Genomic DNA, 21367 nt, shown 5'->3' with positions numbered 1-21367 from the left:
TGCCCATTTGATCATGACCGATTTCACCTCCTCGTCTTTTGCTTTCTAGGGACTTTATGGACCCCACTATGGACAGCACCAAGCACATCCTCAATTACCTCATGCCTATTCTGCAGCAGGAGAGCCCTCGACTCCATGACTTCATGCAAAGGTACCTTCTCCCCATCCCACACCCCGTGCCCCAGGGTGGGTGGGCGTTTGTGGAATCAGATATAAGCAGGGAAGGCTGAAAGTTTAAAAAAACAGGGGCATTTGCAAAGCTGTAGTGGCGCTATGGGTTAAACCACTAAGCCTAGGACTTGCCGATCACAAGGTTGGCGGGTCGAATCCTCGCGACAGGGTGAGCTTCCGTTGCTCAGTCCCTGCTCCTACCAACCTAGCAGTTCAAAAGCATGTCAAAGTGCAAGTAGATAAATAGGTACAGCTCTGGCAGGAAGGTAAACGGCGTTTCTGTGCGCTGCTCTGGTTCTCCAGAAGCGGCTTAGTCATGCTGGCCACATGACCCGGAAGCTGTACGCCGGCTCCCTCGGCCAGTAAAGCGAGATGAACGCCGCAACCCCAGAGTCGGCCACGACTGGGACCTAATAGTTAGGGGTCCCTTTACCTTTACTAGGTGGGTTTGGGTGTGAGGGCAGGTTCCAAAATGATGGAGACCAAGGGCTTCTTCTTCTTCTTCCTTTGGAATAATACTTTATTTAGAATTCAACAATGACAAAGGGAAGAAAACCACAGTAGTTGCTCCATCAATTCATTACAGTTAACCAATTTTAACAATATATAAATAGTCATAGAAAAATTACACAACATCACTTTTAACTTACTGAAGTTTTCATATTACACTTTTATCTTTTCAACTCGTTCTTAACATATGGAAAAGAGAAAGACCAAGAAAGGGCACACACAAAAAAGGAAAAGGAAAAAGAAGGGGGGGGGAATGAGGGGAGAGGGGAAATGGGGGGGGGGAGGAAAAGGAAAAAGCAGACAACAAAACAAACACATTTGGCTTCCGATTATTATTTCTACAGTTTTTTCACACACAGTTCCAAGTTATTGTATTTCTTTCTTTGTTTTCGTCAGATATCAAAAAACTTTATCTTTGGAGACCAAGGGCTTCTTAGTGGTGACTCCTTCTCTTTGCTTCCGCTTGCAGAGCTGAGGTGGGGACCATCTTCGCCCTGAGCTGGCTGATCACCTGGTACGGCCACGTCCTCGCCAACTTCCAGCACATCCTTCGCCTCTATGATTTCTTCCTGGCCTCCCACCCTCTCATGGCAGTTTACTTTGCCGCTGCGGTAAGTGAGGCCGGAGGCACGATGGGCAGGGGGTGCTATGCCGCAGCAGAGGGAGGCTTCCTCTTTGGGGGGGGTTCTCTTTGGTGCCCCCACCCACTTTCAGAGCTTTCTTACGGCTATTGGGTGTGGGTGTGTCTTCATGGCTGTGGTCAATGGTGGAGTTTAGCACTCCAATTTAGAATCCTGAGAGTTTAACCTTGTAAAAAAGCCTTTGCCAATCAGATGTTAAGAGACAGCATGATAGAAGTTTGTAAAATGATGCCTGGCATGGGGAAAGTGAACAGAAAAAAAGTTTTATTCCTGTTCTCATTACGTTCGTGAAACTGAATGTTGAAATATTCAGGACAGAATTTTTTAGAAGCCTTATTCACACAGCACATAGCTAAACCATGGAACTCCCTCCCAGGGGTGGAGCTTCATGCTCCTGCACCAGGGCAGAGAACAGGCAGGGGGGTGGCTGGTGCACGTCCCAGGTGGCATGGTGCGTATCCCGGGGGCATTGCACGACGCCCACAGGGGCGTGGTGTGCATCCTGGGGGCATGGCGCACTGTCTGCGGGGGCGTGGCACCTGTTGAGATTTCCATTTCACCTTAAGGAGCAGAGGTGTGGAACTGTTGCGCGTCACATGCCTGTTTACATTCCAGCACAGCTTGCTGGGAATTTCCATTGTGTGTGTTGCACGAGAGTGTATGTGTCAGCCACAATGGCATCCTACCGGGATTGTGGTGCCAGGGGTGGCGCGCTTCCCCGCTCCCTCTTCCTCTTCCAGTGCTCCCTCCCACGTGAGGCAGGGGTGGCCACACACCTAGATGGCTTTAAAAGAGGATGAGACAAATTCATGGAGGAGGAAGAGAGGGCTATCAATGGCTTCTGCTCTGCTTCCACAGCTGGAGGCAGCTGTGCTTCTGAATCCCATTCCTGGAAACCCCAGGAAGGGAGAGTTGCTCTGGTGCTCATGTCCTCTTTGTGGGTTTTCCACAGACATCTAGTTGGCCGCTGTGAGAACGGGATGCTGGGCGAGACCGGCCACTGGCCGGACCCAGCAGATGCTCTTCCTCTTGGCATGCAACCAAGGGAACAGGGGCAATTGGCAGGCCCCCCCTGGCTCCAACCCACCAGCCAGTGTGCCGGGAGAACTCCAGTCCTTGGATCAGCATGAATCTGTGACCTGAGCTTCAGAAGTTTCAGAAGCTAGAGCATGTTCAGCCCAGACACTGAGGTCCAGCGCCAGGGGCCTTCTGGCAGTTCCCTCACTGCGAGAGATGAGGTTACAGGGAAGCAGACAGAGGGCCTTCTCGGTGGTGGCGCCCGACCTGTGGAACAACCTCCCACCAGATGTGAAAGAAATAAGCAGCTATCTTATCTTTAAAAGACATCTGAAGGGATTTTTTTCATTTTTAATGCTGTATTGCTTTTAACACTTGATTGGGAGCCACCCAGAGTGGCTGGGGAAACTCAGCCAGACGGGAGGGGTATAAATAATAAATTATTATTATTATTTTATTACTCAGGAGAGTAAATGCTTCACAACAGAAGTGGCAGGAGAGGCTGTGTAAGCCTATTTACAAGCAGCTTATTCAGCATGTTGTTGTTCAGTCGTTTAGTCATGTCCGACTCTTGGTGCCCCCCTGGACCAGAGCACGCCATGCCCTCCTGTCTTCTACTGCCTCCCGCAGTTTGGTCAAACTCATGCTGGTAGCTTCGGGAACACTGTCCCACCACCTCGTCCTCTGTCGTCCCCTTCTCCTTGCGCCCTCCATCTTTCCCAACATCAGGGTCTTTTCCAGGGAGTCTTCTCTTCTCATGAGGTGGCCAAAGTCTTGGAGCCTCAGCTTCAGGATCTGTCCTTCCAGTGAGCACTCAGGGCTGATTTCCTTCCAAATGGAGAGGTTGGATCTTCTTGCAGTCCATGGGACTCTCAAGAGTCTCCTCCAGCACCAGAATTCAAAAGCATCAATTCTTCGGCAATCAGCCTTCTTTGTGGTCCAGCTCTCACTTCCATACATCACTACTGGGGAAACCATAGCTTTAACTATACGTTATTCAGCATACATCAGGACAAAGCAAACATGTCTGATCCCCTTCGTATCCAAAGCAAGACAGCGAAAGCAAAAGGGAAGTTCCCAGCAAGCTGTGCTGGAGTGTAAACAGGCATGTGACATGCAACACTTCCACACGTCTGTTCTGAAGGTGAAATGGAATATCCTAATATTTCCTAGGCTCAACAGCCCCTGCTTTCTCCCTCCCCTCCCACCCCTCTAGATTGTCCTCTTCCGCGAAGAGGAGGTGCTGGCCTGTGACTGCGACATGCCCAGCATCCACCAGCTCCTGTCCCAGATCCCTCAGGACCTGCCTTACGAGACCCTCATCGCCCGTGCCCACCAGCTCTTCCAGCGTCTCCCCCACGCCCAGCTGGCCAAGCAGGCAGCGCTCCAGCTCCAGAAGAGGTGAGAGGGGCCAGGATTTCAGGAGGAGGGGCCGTGTGATCCTGGGTTCCTCCCCCAGGAGGTGTGTGCATGCATGGGGTGAGGTAGGGCTCTGTTGCGCTTGTCTTTGCAACGTCCACCCTCCCCTCCTTCTCCACACAGCCACAAAGGGAGAGAGGAGATGGCTGGTCTTCTCCAAAGCTTCCTAAGTTTTTTTTAATGCACAGAGAATCCCATTGAAGTCAGAGGTGAAAAGTCAGAGAGTGCACCCTGCCAGTGAGGGAATGTTCAGGGTGTCAGGAGAGGATATGTTGGTTATTAATATCCTACCTAACTTGTGCTAGCAAGTTCCTTTACGTTGAGTTTCATCCCACTTTTTACACAGCAGAAAACTGGCTGCAAACTCGTGTGAGTTTCTTAAGACAATAAGCAATTCAATCTGGCTTGTCCAGATTGAAATGTGTCCTAACATGTTCCTCTTAAAAGAATAAAGAATAAAGACACCACAGTCTTATTCATAAGTAACAAAAAGTAATTTTACTCACAAACAGGCAGAGCACAGTGTGATCAGGGATGCTTTGGGCTTAAAGTTGCAAACATAGACAAACAGGTTTGCCCCATATGGGAGATAACCTGGGGGACTGCTTGGCTGGCAGCCAGCAGTTCAGTCCAGGAAGTTCGCAGGACGAGATGGAAGATGGAAGAGAAAGAGGTGGCAGTGTGAGTGAACCTTTTGTCAGGTCAGGTAAGGTCACGCCCACTCACTAGTCCCATGCAAAGAAGGATGCTCCAGGCCAAGAGGAACAGGAAGTTTTGACTGGCTGGACCAAACATTCCCTTGCAATGTCTCCACTCGCAAAACAAGAATTGTTGTACTTGTCTGCTCCCAGTAATAATAATAATAGTAATAATTTATTATTTATGCCCTGCCCATCCGGCTGGGTCTCCCCAGCCACCCTGAGCGGCTTCCAACAAAGTATTAAAATACAGTGGTCTGTTAAACATTAAAAGCTTCCCTAAACAGGGCTGCCTTCAGATGTCTTCTAAAAGTCTGGTAGTTGTTGTTCTCTTTGACATCTGGTGGGAGGGTGTTCCACAGGGTGGGTGCCACCACCAAGAAGGCCCTCTGCCTGGTTCCCTGTAACTTGGCTTCTTGCAGTGAGGGAACCGCCAGAAGGCCCTCAGCGCTGGACCTCAGTGTCTGGGCAGAATGATGGGGGGTGGAGATGGTCCTTGAGGTATACTGGACCGAGGCCATTTAGGGCTTTCAAGGTCAGCACCAACACTTTGAATTATGCTCAGAAACGTACTGGGAGCCAATGTAGATCTTTCAAGACCGGTGTTATACGGTCTCGGCGGCCGCTCCCAGTCACCAGTCTAGCTGCCGCATTCTGGATTAGTTGCAGTTTCTGAGTCACCTTCAAAGGTAGTCCCACGTAGAGCGCATGGCAGTAGTCCAAGCGGGAGATAACCAGAGCATGCACCACTCTGGCGAGACAGTGGATTACATCCCAGAGCCAGGAGGTTTGTCTGTTTCCCTAACTGACCCATTTTCTGCCCCTCTCTTTCCCACCCCTCCCAGCATCAGCATTGGCACTTTCTCAGCCTTCCAGCAGGCTGCTTCGTGCCAGCGCCCAGACGCCATCCTGCGCCAGCAGCAGCACTTAACCACCAGCAAGGCAGAGGAAGCGGGTGAACTCCTCCCTGCAGCCGAGCACAGCCCTTTGGTGAAGGCCGCGGTCTGGGGCATCTCAGCCACGCTGGGGGCCGCAGCCCTGGCCGTCACGCAGACCGCCCTGGAGTGGGCTCCCGAGTTCCTCCTGCAGCTCTTCTGACCTGGAGCAGAAGACGTCGTGCTCAGTGGACCTGGAGGACCGCCTCTTGGGGGCGCCCTAGCTTTGGATTCCCTGCCCTGAGCAAAGGGATCAACTCAAAGGCCACCCAACTCTATGATTCTGATCCCAAGACTCCTGGCTGCCTGGAATGCTCTGCAGGGCAAGGGGCAGCCTAAACGCCAGCCAGGGGCGAGTGGAAACCGCTGGCCAGCTTGCATGCACTTGCTAACAGCTCCGATTGCCTGCAGAGATGCCGTGAGTGTTGCAGCGCCTGGGAAGGCTGCCACGGGGCTGCCGGGTGCTCGACCCCTCGGCTCACCACTGCCGTTCCCCTTCCCTGCATGAGGGCTGGGGTCTCCACCTTCGCCAGTAACGGCTTCTCTTTGAACAATGGCAGGGAGGCTCTGGGCTCCCTTGCCCAAAAGCTGCATTGCCACAGGCAACACATTCAGGGATGGGCATCTTGAGTTGGCATAGCAGAGGTCAAATTGCACATGACCCAGGGCGGAGAAGCATAGCTGAGGATTAGAGCGGCCGCCTTGTATGCAGATTCGTTTCAGTCCCTGCCGTTCTCCAGGAACGGTGGGGTTGCTGGGAAAGACCCCGTTTGAAACTCCAGAGATCCGCTGTCAACCCATTGAGCTATAGATGGACCTGATTCTGACATGGAATGAGGCAGCCTCCTGTTCATATCTGAATTGCATGGAAGCAATAGTTGCCTCTGCTCTGGGGTTTGGTGCCTGCTAAGTCTGCAAAGCCCTGCTGTCACCTCGGCATTTCTGGGGTCCCTCTCTCCCCAGATGGAGAACAGCATGAGAGCCTTGAGGTGAGGGTTCCTCAAACCTTGGATGCTGCCACCAACCTTCTGATCGTATATGTATGCAGGCTCACGGCAAAAATCCCAAACCTAAAGGGATATTTACTCTGACCAACGCAGAGCCCAATGGCAATTTTAACCAGTGAGACTATCAATGTTTTCAGCCTACCCAACACAGGGTGGAACTGGATGGGCTCACACTAGGAGAGAGTTTGCAGAACCTCTGAACAACCGGGCAAAGCCAAGAGTCCCCTTATAAATGGCTTATTTACTAGGGAGTGGAGGGACACGGGCCCACAGCCGTTTAACCAAAATGAACAGTATGGAGAGATCCGCTGCCAAACTGCCTGGAATATGCTTTGAACTCTTGGTTGCCTTCGGAGGTGGAGTTCTCTGTGGGCACATTCGTTCCGTGCCTGGATTTCAAGAGAGTCCAATGAGGGCTCCTGTGAACTCTCCAGGGGCTCTCATTTTCCGCCTCGGGCTCCCGGCCGCCTGCCTTGACTTTCACGCACAAGAAATCTGGCCGCACCTCCATGTATACAGGGCCGGCCATTCCATGAGGCAGAGTGAGGCAGCTGCCTCTGGCGGCAGATTCTGAGGGGTGGAAAGAAGCTAGAGCTGGGTGCTGTCCGCCCTAAGCTAGCCTGCTGCCCTGGGGTGCAGAGGAGGGCTCTGTTCTGGCCTCAGGGCTGAAGTAGAGTCAGATTTTGTGCACAGAATAGGGATTGCATTGTCTTGCCTTATGCCTTTTCGTCGTCTGGGGGGCAGCAGCAGGCACAGCAGCCCACCCCCACCCCCTTTGCCAAATGAACCAGACAATGTGAGTCAAAACCGAGTGTGTGTGCATTTATTTATTTTATATTTGTATCCTGCCTTTCTCTGCCAGCAGACCCCAGATGGGACTGCCTCCCCGCTGCCAAAGTGCTGGTCTGATCGCTCCTGTCCTCCTTGAATGTCCAGTTTCTCCCTTTACAGTTCTGGACTAAAAAGGCGCACATTAAGAGGGAGTCCCGGTCCCTCCGCTGACCCCCCTACTCAGCCACACAACTTGCCTTGAAGGGGAGAACAAGGAAACCCAGACTATGTTGGGTTCAGTGAGACTTTGCTGAAAGCAAAGGAAAGCTTTATAAAATGAAGACTTTTGACTTTTTGGTTGGCCTGTGTTTCTGATGAGCAATCCCTGTGCCCCTCTCTTCCTTGGAGCATACAAGCTTAAGAGTGCCCAGTTTTCTCAGTCGCCTGTGGGAAGCCTGCAAGCCCCTCCTGTAGTTTCTGGCACCTGGTATCTGGGTGCATTTCTGCCTCTGACCCTAGAGGAAGAGCGTAGCCATGGTGGCGGATAGCCATCACTTGCCCTCTCCTCTGCGAATTTGCCCACGTGCAGAGAGGGCTTCCACTGCACTCAGCTCCCTCTTCTGTGGTCTTCTCAGAAGAGACAACTTGCTGGCCACCGTGAGGACAGGATCCAGCTATGGCAGGGCTTCCCAAACTGGATCTTCAGCAGTTTTATGGACTACAACCCCCATCATCCTTGATGGCTGGTCCTGCTAGCTAGGGACGATGGGAGTTGTAGTTCAACGACACCTGGAGACCCAGGATTGGGAAACACAGAGCTTTTCTTACGTTCCTACCCAACCTGCTTTGGATCATGTAAGAGCACCACATTCCAATGGTTCTAGTTACAGGTAGGTAGCCATGTTGGTCTGCCGTAGTTGAAACAAAATAAAATAAATAAATAAAAATTTAAAAAATCCTTCCAGTAGCAGCTTACAGACCAACTAAGTTAGTTATTGGTATGAGCTTTCGTGTGTATCTGAAGAAGTGTGCATGCACACGAAAGCTCATACCAAGAACTAACTTAGTTGGTCTCTAAGCTGCTACTGGAAGGATTTATTTTATTTTATTTTATTATTATATTTTGTTTTGACATCCCAATGGGTTGAGCCATTACAGTCATACCTCGGGTTACAGATGCTTCAGGTTGCGTTTTTTCGGGTTATGGACCCACCAAAACCCAGAAGTACCGGAACGGGTTACTTCTGGGTTTCAGCGGTTGCACATTGTGCAGAAGCGCTAATTTGTGCTTTGCGCATGTGTAGAAGCACCGAATCGCAACTCACGCACGGATCACGTTTGCAACCCGATCATCCACTGTCTTGCGCTATTACAAGAACAGAACCTCTCCCAAGGCTTGGCCTGGGCTAGTGGTCACCTGTTATTGGCTTCTTTCTCCAGCTTCCAGAGTTCCAATGCAGCCTGCAATTTTCTACCAGCCTTGGGGTAAAATCATATGGGGGGGTGCCAGAAAGAATGTCTGTTGGAGCCCGAAGGGGAGGGGAGGAAGGCAGCAAGATGGCCAGAGAGAAAGGAAGGGGTGTCAGGATGTCTGCACCCCCAAGTGACGGGCCCCTTCCATGGTCCAGAGGGAGAGAAAGGGGCTGAGGGGCTGGTGCCCTAGTCGATGGGCCGGAAGGTGAGCAGAGGGGGCTTCTCTGGCATGAGGATGAAGCCATAGACGGTCTTGAGGTCTGCCTTGGAGACGGTATCGATCTTGAAGTTACGCAGAATCTGAAACAAGAAGCACAGCCCGTGTGAGACTGCAGGTATGCTGGGGAGGGTGTTCCTCAAGTGGATGGCAAGGGACCCCCTTTCTCTCCTCACCATTGCCTGAAAACAGGAACCACCAACCTTTCACCATTTTTATTAAAGATTTTCTTGATTTACAAAAGTGTTTGCAATGTCTCTCTCTCATATTTTTTCCCATGTGACATTTTTACACATCACTTTCATTTGTTGAGAAATTAGGAAGAAAAGGGGGAAAGAGGTGGGGGGGGAGAGAGATGGGGGGGTCGGGTGGCGATGTTTCTATTTTCCTTAATATTTGTGGGGTTTTGTGTCGGCATTGCTTGTGCCGGTTCTCTGCTGTTCCCTTGTGTTCCTTTGGTGGTGAGAGAGGTTGGGGTTGGCCTGGGGTGTGGTTGTTCAATTGTGGTTGGCTGTGGTGGTCTTTGTTTTTGTGTGTGAGTGGGGTGGGTGGGTGTTTTGGGTCAGCTTAGCCATATTGATTTGTATGCTGTCGGTGGATTTTGTCATTGTCTTGTTGGGCTGTGTGTGTGATAAAGGGGAGCCATTTCAGGGTAAAGGCGTCTTCTTCTGTTTGTCCCAGTGTCAGTTTCAGTTTATTGGTTAATTTTTCTAGTAAGGCTGTTTCCCATACTATTTGGAACCATTGGTCCATGCTTACTCCTGACAGGTCTCTCCAGTGTCTGGTTATGATGCCTCTGGCTGCTGAAAGTAGGTGGGTTATGAGTTCTTTGTGGTGAAAGTGGGCATTATTGTCTAGGAAGATGTTTAGTTAGGTCAATTCTGGGGTGATTTCTAATACTTGCTTGGTTATTTTACTTATTTCTTGTATGGTTGTTGACCACCAACCTTTCTGAGCCCGTGGGTGCATTTTGAACAAGCGCAGTGGGCGCCAGTCACAAAACAGCTGGGTCCATGCCAAGGAGTAAGCCCCAGTGAATCCAATAGGGATTACTTCTGTGTAGCCATAGATACGGTTGCAGTGGGTGAGTGGGAAGTGGGATGCTCCTCTGCCATACCCACCTACCCACCCCCAACGTCAGGCATGGGGTGCCACCCCCAGGAAACCATTCCACTGTGGGCACCTGGGATTTGCCACGCAGCAGTTTTGAAGTCAGAGTGAAATTGGCTTTGGGGGAGCCAACCAAAACACAATATTTCAGAGGGGACCAGTGGCCTGTGGGTAACTGTGGGCAACACCCATGTACACGGACTCCACAAGAGGGGTGCAAAGGCATTGAGCAAAGGGTCATGTGTGCACCCCACATTGTGGTGCCCCAAGATGCTGGGCAGAGAATTGCTTCCACCTCCCGGACTTGCAACCCCGCAACTCACATGCATGAGGAAGAGGGTCATTTCTGCCTCCGCCAGGCGCCGCCCGATGCACTGCCGTGACCCGAAGCCAAAGGCCAGCGCCTTGAAGCTGTTGTCCTCTTTGCCAGTCCAGCGGCTGGGGTCGTAGCGCTCAGGGTCCCTGAAGACCTCCGGGCTCCGGCCCATGGCATAGAGCCCCACCTGGCACAAGGTCTGCAAGGAAAGGAACACAGTCTTGAGCGGCGGCTCCAGGGCAACATCCTTGGTGGGCTGAAATCAAGCTCTGGAGCTTCCAAAAGTGGTGGCTCACTTGTATGTTCACCAGGGACATTCAGTCCCTCCAACAAAAGTTGCTCCAGGCTGATAGATGGTCACTTCCCCCAGCCCATCATTGTTCAAAACTCCACACAGATCTGGGAAAGGTAAAGGGACCCCGAACCATTAGGTCCTGTAGTGACCGACTCTGGGGTTGCGGCGCTCATCTCGCTTTACTGGCCGAGGGAGCCAGCGTACAGCTTCCGGGTCATGTGGCCAGCAGGACTAAGCCGCTTCTGGCGAAACCAGAGCAGCGCACGGAAACGCCATTTACCTTCCCGCCAGAGCGGTACCTATCTATCTACTTGCACTTTGACAGGAGTTGGGACTGAGCAATGGGAGCTCACCCCGTCGTGGGGATTCAAACCACCGACCTTCTGATCGGCAAGCCCTAGGCTCTGTGGTTTATTTTCGCCACCTGCACAGGTAGCTCAGAGAAGGAGGATTTCTGAAGGAGGCTGGTTCACCTCATCCCCTTAGGTGAGCCAGCATCTTTTGGAGCCCTGCTGCCCTGTGCATTCTGTGCGTTCTCAGGACATCCAGATTGCCTTACTGGGTGTACGAAAAGGACTTCTTCTCACCCAATCCACCAGGCTTTGGGCTGAAGGATCCCATTAGGAAGCCAAGAAGGCAAGGACACACCAGGCATTAAGAACGTAAGAGCCTGCAGGATCAGGCCAATGGCCCGTTGAGCCCAGCATCCTGTTCTCATAGTGGCCAGCCAGATGCCCCAATGGGAAGCCCACACGCAGGATCTGAGCAGAAGAGCAGCCCTCTCCCTTCCTGTGGTTTCCATCAGCTGCAATTCAGAAGCATGGCTGCCTCTGACTGTGGAAGCAGAAGCAGAGCAAAGCCATCAGGACTAGTGGCCATCAATATGTGGGATATGAAACACAAGAGCAGTCAAGTACAACATTCCTAGAGTGAACATGTTTACACATGGGGAGGAATGTTTGTCCAGCCAGCAGGTCAACTTCCTGCTTCCTTCTGGGCTGGGACAGTCATCCTCTGCATGTGACTAGAGGTGGGCGTGACCTCACCTGTGCAGGTAACGACAAAAGCACAAGGCAGGGCAGCCATCTCTCTCTTTTTGACTACATGCATCGAAGAAGCAACATCTGCTTAGCCAAATATGCTCTCTTAGCCAAGAGAGGACAAAGGGACTGTCTCCTTATGAGATAGTTTCCAGGTGTATGTTACTTTTCTAAGCTAAGTCTGCCTGCTGGGATCCGATTGTGAACAGAATGATGTGTGAGTAAGCCTTTTTATACTTTTATAGAAGACTGTGTCATGTCTTATCTTTTATGAGGGAATAAGAGGATAGAACTGTTGAAGATTCATTCCCCGTGTCTGCAGTCATGGGATTGTTGTCTATCACATGATGGTGTATGTTTTCATTCCACAGAGTGGGAAGTGATGGAGATGGGATGTTTGTGTTACTGTGTTCCGTGAAGAGGGACTATTGTCCTTTGTTCTTTCTCTCTTTGCTGTCTGATGCTAGAGAGAGAGAGGGAGCCATGTTGCAGTGCTCTGTGTGTGTTTATATGTAAATAAAGTAGATTAGCCAAAATGCTGAGTTGCTGAGGTCTGTCACGCGAACTGCGCCAACTCTGTGGATCCCTAAGTGTGCCAGTGTCGGTTGGCATCAGTCACTGTGATGTTTGGGCTGAAAAACGCTAATGAAGCTCCCGAACTATTGACCAGGAGGGAGAGAACATGCCAGGTGGGCATGTGTCTCTGCCAGGGCCCTACTCGAGTGCAGGGCGAGCTCCAGACAAGAACAACAAGAATCGGCATGGGATCCTGGCTGATGGGAAGGGGGCTGGGGGTGGCAAAGGGAGTCTGCAAAGGACACTCACCCCAGCTGGCACACAGTAGTTCTGAAGCACCACGTCCCTCATCGGGTAGCGCTGCACTGTAATCCCCACAGGGTAGAGCCTGCAAGAGAAGGATGTCGTTGTGGCTTCCCAAAGAAAGTGGAGGAAGAGAATAAAAGCATCATAGAATGCAGACTTGGAAGGGATCCCGAGGGTCATCTAGTCCAACCCCCTGGGAGGCAGGAATATATATATTTTTATTTAAAAATATTATTCATTTTCAATAACAATCTACCAATTAATGACAAATTAAATCAAATCCACATTACAATAACCACAATGCACCAATTATATATTCCAATTATAAATAAATGGATCTTCCCATGTTCCAGATGTCTAGAGATAACCATCCTCATTCATGTCTTTGCATTTGCAGCTATTTTTCAAATTCAATATTATCCATCCTTATTCTCAGTCTCAGGCAGGAATATTTTGGCCAAGATGGGGCTTGAACTCACGACCCTGGGGTTAAGAGTCTCATGTTCTACCGACTGAGCTATCCCAGATTAGTACCACCAGTAGTTGTTTCAGGAAAGCAATTCTTCATGCAGCTCATTGCTAATTCCTCTTCCATGAGCTTCCAAGTCTAATCCCAAACTCATGGTTTTCATCCGTCCTGCCCCTCTCCCCCCACAGCCACCTTGTGGGACCCATTTCCTCGCCAGGCATGGCACCCATCCTGCCCTCCTTACCTCAGCGTCTCCTTGATTGCTCCCTTCAGCAAGGGCATGTCATTCATCACCTTGGAGAGCTCCCTGGATGAGACCGCAGCAGCCTTGACCTCTTCCCGAAGGGCTGTCTGGACTTGTGGGTTGCGGGCCAGCTCAAAGAGCGTGAAGAGCAGGGGCATGGCTGTCTGGAGGGAGGGAAGGAGGGAGTCAAGGGATGAAGAACCTCCTTGGACTGTGTGCCCCCTCTCCCCCAAATAATGGGAAGCTACTCAAACAAAGGTCTGTATAGTTAAAGCTATGGTTTTCCCAGTAGTGATATATGGAAGTGAGAGCTGGACCATAAAGAAGAATGGATGCTTTTGAATTCTGGTGCTGGAGGAGACTCTTGAGAGTCCCATGGACTGCAAGAAGATCCAACCTCTCCATTCTGAAGGAAATCAGCCCTGAGTGCTCACTGGAAGGACAGATCCTGAAGCTGAGGCTCCAAGACTTTGGCCACCTCATGAGAAGAGAAGACTCCCTGGAAAAGACCCTGATGCTGGGAAAGATGGAGGGCAGAAGGAGAAGGGGATGACAGAGGACGAGATGGTGGGACAGTGTTCTCGAAGCTGCCAGCATGAGTTTGACCAAACTGCGGGAGGCAGTGGAAGACGGGAGTGCCTGGCGTGCTCTGGTCCAGGGGGTCACAAAGAGTCGAACATGACTAAACGATTAAACAACTCAAACATGCAGCTGTGCTTGAAGTGGTGTTACATATTCAGACTGTCTGGTCAGCAATTTGGTTGCCAGATCCTGCACCCACTGCTGTTTCTGAACTTTCTTCAAAGGCAACCATAGTTAACGGAAAACTTCTTAATTTGTTGGTTGTCTTGCACAAAGTGAAGAGTAGGTGGCACGTGTGTCCAGAAGTCTCATTCATGTTTCAGCAAGACAACATGCAAATAATCCGATTCTGGCCATTATGTTCCGTGGTGGTTACAACTAGGAATATATAATAAGGATTGTGGCCTTCCAAAGTGTAAATGCTGCCACTACACTCATTGTTACAAAAAGAGGAATGAAAACCACATGAAATGTCACTATTCAACACCTTCATGTAATTGTATTTCGTGACTATTGTATTTTAATATTCTGTTGGAAGCTGTTGGAAACCCAGCCAGATGGGCGGGGTATAAATTATTATTATTATTATTATTATTATTATTATTATTATTATTATTATTATTGGTAGGGATGAGCAGCTTTCAATGTATAAAGCCGTAATATCTCTTCAGAAATGTAATTTCCATGTTGATCCAATTGAATCTCTGAGTCTTCATACACTCCACATTAAATTATTTTCTTACTCATACCTGTTTTATGTATTATAATACTATCATTCATTTTTATGCTGATCTTTTCTGTGAACTGCCTTAAGACTTCTGGGTATAGGGTGGTATATAAATTATAATCATCATCATCATCATCATCAGGACACATTGACAAAACCCACTGAAGCCAGTTTAATGGTCTCAGCCTTCTGCTTTTCCAGACTAACAGTGACATAGTCTGTGGCACCTTCTACAGCAACCATTTTCGTAGCTGGAAGCAGTCAGTGGGGGGCTGGCCAGGTGGGAACAAGCCAGCAAAGCAGGGGGCAGGCCTTACAGGACCCCTTGCAGGAGGTCCCAGGCTCTCCAGTTAAGGCTGGGCCATATCTCCCATCTGAAACCCAGGAGACCCATTGCTGCCGGTCAACGTGGCCAAGACTAAGCTCAAGCACCACCCATGGTTTGGCCTGGTCTGATGTTCCTGATCTGTTTATGGGGTGGGGCTCACCCACCGTGTCCACGCTGCCGGCCGTGAGCTCCGTCATGTTGGCCTTGATGGAGTCGAGGGGCATTTCTTCTTGCAGAAGCAGCTCGGCCATGATCCCCGAATACTTGCGGGGCTGCCCCAGGCAAAACTCCTGGTAGATATTCTGGATGCACTTGTCCGCTGCAGAAGCAAGGAGAGAGAGGTGGGGATCAGGTCCAGGCGCAGGGAGAAGCGCCCCACTCTCAGTGTAGCCTTATTAGACTTTACCGACTGGTGGGGTCTGTGTTGCTCCCGGGAGGGAGGGAGGAAGTCAAATGACACCGAGGTTGATTCAGAGAAAGAGTTTATTCTGCTCTCCGGATAACAGAAGGCACTTGCTTGGTTAGTCCACAGCAAGTCCAAAGAAATGAGAAATTTCATGCAGTATATATATCCTCCAAGCACCCTCTCCCCTCTTCCCCAGGAATTCAAGCATGTCAGCTTATACACGTAAGTTGACATCCATGACCATAAACAGTTGTTCCTGTTCTGGTACTCTTGACCATAAAAGGTTGTTCCTGTTCCTATACACTTATCTTGGGGCAGGAGGTCACCAACTCCTGGCGCCCCTCCCATATCCAAGAATCTCCTGATGATCTCCTGATGATCTCTGCTGACTCTCCAGAGAGGAGGAGGCCTATTCTGCTATCTACTTATTCTGCCCCAGGACCACATCAAAGTGTGTGAGAGAGTCAGTCAGTCAGTCAGTCAGTGTGTCGGAGAGAGAGACTGAGTGTTAGAGATCGTGTGTAGAGATAAGGTTGCTGCTAAGAGCAGCTGCAGACACTCAATGCAGTTCAGTTTTTTAGTTTAGACCTCATTTAGCTCTGTATATAGTTGTATAGTAGTTGTAGATAGAATAAAGAAGATATTATACAGAGCTGCTCTCCAAGTCATTTATATACTCTGCTAGACTCTGCTATACTCTGCTGTGCGACGACTGTCTTCTTGTGGAAGTGAATCCAGTGCTCACAACTCTAAGCTGTGAGTCCACAGCACTTTGACCTGTTCCTGTCCAGAAGGTGGTCTCTGGAAGTGCTACCCAGCTCGCCTAGCCCAGTCGGGGCTGAAGTGTATGAGTCCAGTTGGTGGCACTGGCTCAAGGGCGATGCTGACATTGACAAGGTTTGTGCGTCTTTGTGGTTTTGTGGTCAGGATGTAAGATAAGACCCAGACGTGCCATCCCTGCTCTACTGGAACTGGCAAGGCCACTCATTGCCATCACGGACTGATAAGGGAGAGGGCTTTGAGCATTTGTTTATACAACTGGGTTTTCTGTTTATACATTGACTCAAGCTCAAACTTCCTGAGCTTGAAAAGCTGAAGTTAATGCATTTTAGAAACGCTCCCTTGGAGGAGGAAAAATGGGGATTTGGGGTCAGTTTCAAACTGACTGCACAGAAACCCATTCCTTCATCAGCCTTAGAAACAAGCCCACATCCAGGCCAGGGGTGGCAGGCAGGGAGCCCAACAGCAGGTGGTGCCAGAGACAATGGCAGACAGGGCCGACTCCAGCCGAGTTTTGCCCTCACGCTCCTCCATGGTGGGTTCCAAAAGGGGTACAGCTGAGACTGGGGGGGGAGGGAGGAAGCAGACAGGAAGCACCCCTCTGTGGAGTGGCTGTAGGAAAGATGGGAAGCAGGCAAGTGGGGTTGGCTGAGCACAAACTGGATCCAGGCCCCAAAAGGCACCCAAGGACAAACATAGCACATTGGGACCCCAGGAGCTCCAAGGCCATGGCTGTTGCTGAACGGGTACCAAAATGAGGAATGAGATGGTTCCCAGCAAGAGAGAACCAGTGAGGAGCCTCCTCCTCACACACCAGAGGTGGGCACCAGTGTGTTGGCAGCACACGATCTCCTAGAAGTTAAGGGACGCTAACAAGAACAAGCTTCAGGCCTCCACTGCCTGGTCCTGAATGGGGTAACTGTGCCCCTGAAGGACCAGGTGAGCAGCCTGGGAATCATTTTGGACTCACAGCTGTCCATGGAGGCACAGGTCAAATCTGTGTCCAGGACAGCTGTCTACCAGCTCCATCTGGTACGCAGGCAGAGACCCTATCTGCCCACAGACTGTCTTGCCAGAGTGGTGCATGCTCTAGTTATCTCCCGCTTGGACTACTGCAATGCGCTCTACGTGGGGCTATATTTGAAGGTGACCTGGAAACCACAACTAATCCAGAATGCGGCAGCTAGACTGGGGACTGGGAGTGGCTGCCAAGACCACATAACACCAGTCTTGAAAGACCTACATTGGCTCCCAGTACGTTTCTGAACACAATTCAAAGTGTTGGTGCTGACCTTGAAAGCCCTAAACGGCCTCAGTCCAGTATACCTGAAGGAGCATCTCCACCCCCATCATTCTGCCTGGACGCTGAGGTCCAGCGACGAGGGCCTTCTGGCGGTTTCCTCATTGTGAGAAGCAAAGCTACAGGGAACCAGGCAGAGGGCCTTCTTGGTAGTGGCGCCCGCCCTGTGGAACCCCCTCCCACCAGATGTCAGAGAGATAAACAACTACCTGACATTTAGAAGACATCTGAAGACAGCCCTGTTCAGGGAAGTTTTTAATCTGTGACATCTTAGTGTATTTTTAATCTTTGTTGGAAGCCGCCCAGAGTGGCTGGGGAAACCCAGCCAGATGGGTGGGGTACAAATAATAAATTATTAATATTATTTCCTTCTCTCCTTCTGCTTCTTTGGAGGGCGGGAACTCCCTGCCCATTAAACTGTGCCTGTGAGATCCCTGGTACTAAGTGGGGTAACTGTGCCCCTGAAGGACCAGGTGTATAGTCTGGGGGTCATCTTGGACTCACAGCTATCTGTGGAGGTGCAGGTTAATACCACATCCAGTGTGGCTGTCTACCAGCTCCATCTGGTATGCCGGCTGAGACCCCACCTACCTGCGCACTGTCTTACCAGGGTGGTACATATAGTGGTACCTCTGGTTGCAAACGGGATCCATTCCGGAGGCCCGTTCGCAACCTGAATAGAATGCAACCCACGTCTGCGCATCTGTGCACATGCGGGTTGCGATTCACCACTTCTGCGCATGATGTCATTTTGTGCGTCTGCGCATGTGTGAGTGGCGAAACCCGGAAGTATCCGGTACTTCCGGGTCGCCGCAGGATGCGACCTGAAAACGTGCAACCTGAAACAAACGTAACATGAGGTATGACTGTACTCTGGTTATCTCCAGCAACTGCAGCCTCTTCAGCTAGCCTCTCTGTCTCCATTGCCACTGTGCCCCTTGTCCGGTGCCCACTGCCAGCCCTCGACTGGTCCATCTAAGGCCAACTCACGCAGGCCCAGGACTGTGTCACATTCCTGCTCCAGACAGCGCATGCTCCCTGCATGCTTAATTCCAGCTCAAAGGTGAATGGAGCGCTGCTTGCCCTGCCACCCACTCAGACCAAGCCATGCAGCTCAGCTGCTCCTTTGCACCCCAGTGGTCCTCTCCCCCCATGGTCCTCTCCCCCTGACAAGGGATCTGGGGCTCACCGTGCTTAAAGATGGCATCCCAGGCCTCCATGTGATCTCGCCAGAGCTTGTTGTTCACCCAGCGCATGACCCCGGGCGGGAGGAAGAGGAGGGGCAAGGTGGTGCGCAGCATCGTCTCCACGGTGTCGATGAAGTGCTGGGACTCCGGATTGGGATTCTCGTCCAGGAGGCCCAGGCGCTGCCCATACAAGGCGTAGCTGCTGGCTGGCGGGATTGGAGGAAGATTGGAGGTTAGGTGTCACAGGAGAGGGAGGGGGGACTTTCCAGATGCACTCTCTCATCCCAAAGGAAGGAAGGAAGGAGCGTCCTCCTCCACAAAGTTTTGAATCCTAGGCAATATTCCAGGGGAATATTCCTGTGGAACTCTCTCCCACAAGAGGCAGTGATCACCATCAACCTGGATGACTTTAAAAGAGGGTGGGGAAAATTCATGGAAGAGATGGCGGTCAATGGCTTTGAGCCACGATGGCCAGGATTTGCCAAGGGCAGCAATACTTGTGAATACTAGTTGAACCGGACCACGGATTTTTGTAACTTTTCAGGATTATTGGCTGCCTGATTTTCATCGCTGAATATATTGAAACCTGGCAAAACTTTAAAAGTGAGTAAACTGTCAAGCTTGTATTTTTCTTGTTTACCTAAACAGTCTTTGTTAAGAGGAAAACTTAAATGGGATAAAAGTAACCCAAATCTGCCTAGAGCATCCTTGGATATCGCATTTGTCAGGGAACTGACATCAGAGCCAGAGGTGGAAGCAAGGCTCCCAAGCGATGCTGGAGAGGGTCCCAGCAGGGAGAGAGGGAGCTCATCGGCTGGGGAAGGAAATCAGCGTAACACCAGGGATAAAGGGGGGCGGATGGGGGAATCGGAGAGGGGGCTCCAGGACTCTTCGCCGGAGACCAGCGGGGAGAACACGGGTCCTCCACTACCCACACCCACCCTGCGCAGAAGACTTCCGCGCAGGGAAGGTAGGCGTAGACTTGGCGTCAAAGAAATTCTTTGCTGGAAGAAGTTCAAGAAACGCCCACTGACGGATTCTGCTAGCGACTGAAACAGCCACAAAGTGAAGGGCTGTCCAGCCAGGAAAAGGTTTAACCAGGCAACCTAGCCAGGAGTGGTGGCAACTTACGCACAAGCAACCCCATATACCCATTACAGCATTTATTCTAGAAGGTTATGCAACCTTGTCCTAAATAATAATAAATAATAATACATTTTATTTATACCCCACCCTCCCCAGCCAGGGAGGCTAACACCAGTAAAATCCCAATAAAAACATAATGGGCGGGGGGGGGACAATTTAAAATACAGGTTATAATGCAATTTAAAATGCAGCCTCATTTTAAAGTAGCTAATAAATCAAGACCATAAGGGGAGGGAAACAGAAGGGTCAGACTGAGTCCAAACCAGAGGCCAGGCGGAACAGCTCTGTCTTGCAGGCCCTGCGGAAAGATGTCAAGTCCCGCAGGGCCCTGGTCTCTTGGGACAGAGCGTTCCACCAAGTCGGGGCCAGTGCTGAAAAGGCCCTGGCCCTAGTGGAGACCAATCTAACCTCCTTGAGGCTCAGGACCTCCAAAGTGTTGTTATTTATGGACCTTAAGGTCCTCCACGGGGCATACCAGGAGAGGCAGTCCCGTAGATACGAGGGTCCTAGGCCGCACAGGGCTTTAAAGGTCAAAACCAGCACCTTAAACCTGACGCTGTACTCCACTGGGAGCCAGTGCAAGCTTCTAGAGATAAGCTGCAGGTGGGTGGTGATTTTTAACTCTGCTGAGATAGGTATTTGCATTCTTGAACAAGTAAGAAGAGGAGGGAGAAGAACTAGCCCCCCCCCCAATGCCCGTACCTTCCAGGGTGAAGCGGAAGAGGTCGCGGTGGAGGTCAACCGTGAGCGAGCGCCGTGCATTCTTCCTGATCAGCCGATGTATGGACTCAGCAAAGTCCTCGGCCACCGTGTTGAGGAAGGGCAGGAACTTCCGGGTGCCCACAGGGCTGATCACCTCTTTGTTGAGGATGAGCCGGTCTGAGCGCCAGTCCTCCCCATTCCTGCGTGGGAAGAAGACCCCACCGTGAGGCAGGTGACTCTGCGCCCGGAGTGCTTGGCTTGGCTTCCTGTGCAGGGACTCCATCACCCACTGCTGATCCCCTCTTGCCCCACCTTCCCTCCTGGGCCTGGCACCCCAATTGCCACCCTCTCATCACTCAGAGGTAGCTCAGTGGCAGAGCATCTTCCTTGCATGCAGAAGGTCCCAGGTTCGAGTCCTGACCGCATCTCCAAGAAGGGCTGGGAGAGGCTCCTGCTCTGAAATCCTGGAGATCGGCTGCTGCCAAAGCCACTTCCGCCCTATGGAGGAGGTGGGGATTGCACGATTGGGGGGGATTTCCGGCCGCATCACCCCCTGGCCGGCCAATCAGCTGGCTCTGGGGGCGTGGCCTGCCCTTTTAAAGGCAGGATGCGCCAGGGGTCTCCCTCTTTGCCACCTGCCAGCTGTTCCTGCTTTTCCCACCCTCCCGCCTTTTAAGGTTTTCATTCCTTGACCTTGCTATAGACCTCGGTTGGTCGCCATTGAGGGGCCTGGTGGGAATTTTTCCACTTGGCAAATTGGCACCAGCCACTTGGTTTCCGCCTACCTCGTAGCAAATCGTCACAACTTCGTATTGGCAGTTAGGCATTGGTATAGTTCTGTAGATGGAAGAGGGGAGGAAGCGCAATCTCCTGCCCCGCATATTGAAAAGTAGTCTGGTAAAGGATTCTGGGGGGCATGGCCCTATCTGAAGCCTGGGGAGGTGAGGGCCTAAGGCACGCCCCCTATTGGTGACCCCGGGGGAGTTCCTAGTTGATGTGCATCAGCAGGACTCCCCCTTCTGGTGGTTAACCCTTCCCGGACTTCAAGCAGATG

General features: G+C 51.2%; 2 protein-coding genes across 2 annotated transcripts in view; one reads left to right on the top strand and one right to left on the bottom strand.

Moving 5' to 3' along the window:
- Window positions 1-7524, top strand: part of LOC309374776 (TBC1 domain family member 20-like) — a 14287-nt gene extending 6763 nt beyond the window's left edge. Inside the window, exons 4-7 of the mRNA XM_081919958.1 lie at window positions 50-151; window positions 1151-1292; window positions 3556-3740; window positions 5302-7524. Of these exons, the coding sequence (XP_081776084.1) occupies window positions 50-151; window positions 1151-1292; window positions 3556-3740; window positions 5302-5554 (682 nt within the window). The 3' untranslated portion in view covers window positions 5555-7524. The remainder of the gene's footprint in view (window positions 1-49; window positions 152-1150; window positions 1293-3555; window positions 3741-5301) is intronic.
- A 971-nt stretch (window positions 7525-8495) lies between these two features.
- LOC309374062 (cytochrome P450 11B, mitochondrial-like) overlaps window positions 8496-21367 on the bottom strand; it is a 16761-nt gene continuing 3889 nt past the window's right edge. Inside the window, exons 3-9 of the mRNA XM_081918867.1 lie at window positions 20314-20513; window positions 18468-18671; window positions 14957-15111; window positions 13156-13319; window positions 12446-12524; window positions 10293-10484; window positions 8496-8942 (exon numbers count right to left, since the gene is read on the bottom strand). Of these exons, the coding sequence (XP_081774993.1) occupies window positions 8829-8942; window positions 10293-10484; window positions 12446-12524; window positions 13156-13319; window positions 14957-15111; window positions 18468-18671; window positions 20314-20513 (1108 nt within the window). The 3' untranslated portion in view covers window positions 8496-8828. The remainder of the gene's footprint in view (window positions 8943-10292; window positions 10485-12445; window positions 12525-13155; window positions 13320-14956; window positions 15112-18467; window positions 18672-20313; window positions 20514-21367) is intronic.

Source organism: Podarcis melisellensis (assembly GCF_964234715.1).
Source record: "Podarcis melisellensis genome assembly, chromosome: 7".
Lineage (NCBI taxonomy): Eukaryota > Metazoa > Chordata > Lepidosauria > Squamata > Lacertidae > Podarcis > Podarcis melisellensis.
Note: the sequence above shows the minus strand (reverse complement) of the source record. Positions and strands in the feature narration are given on the sequence as shown.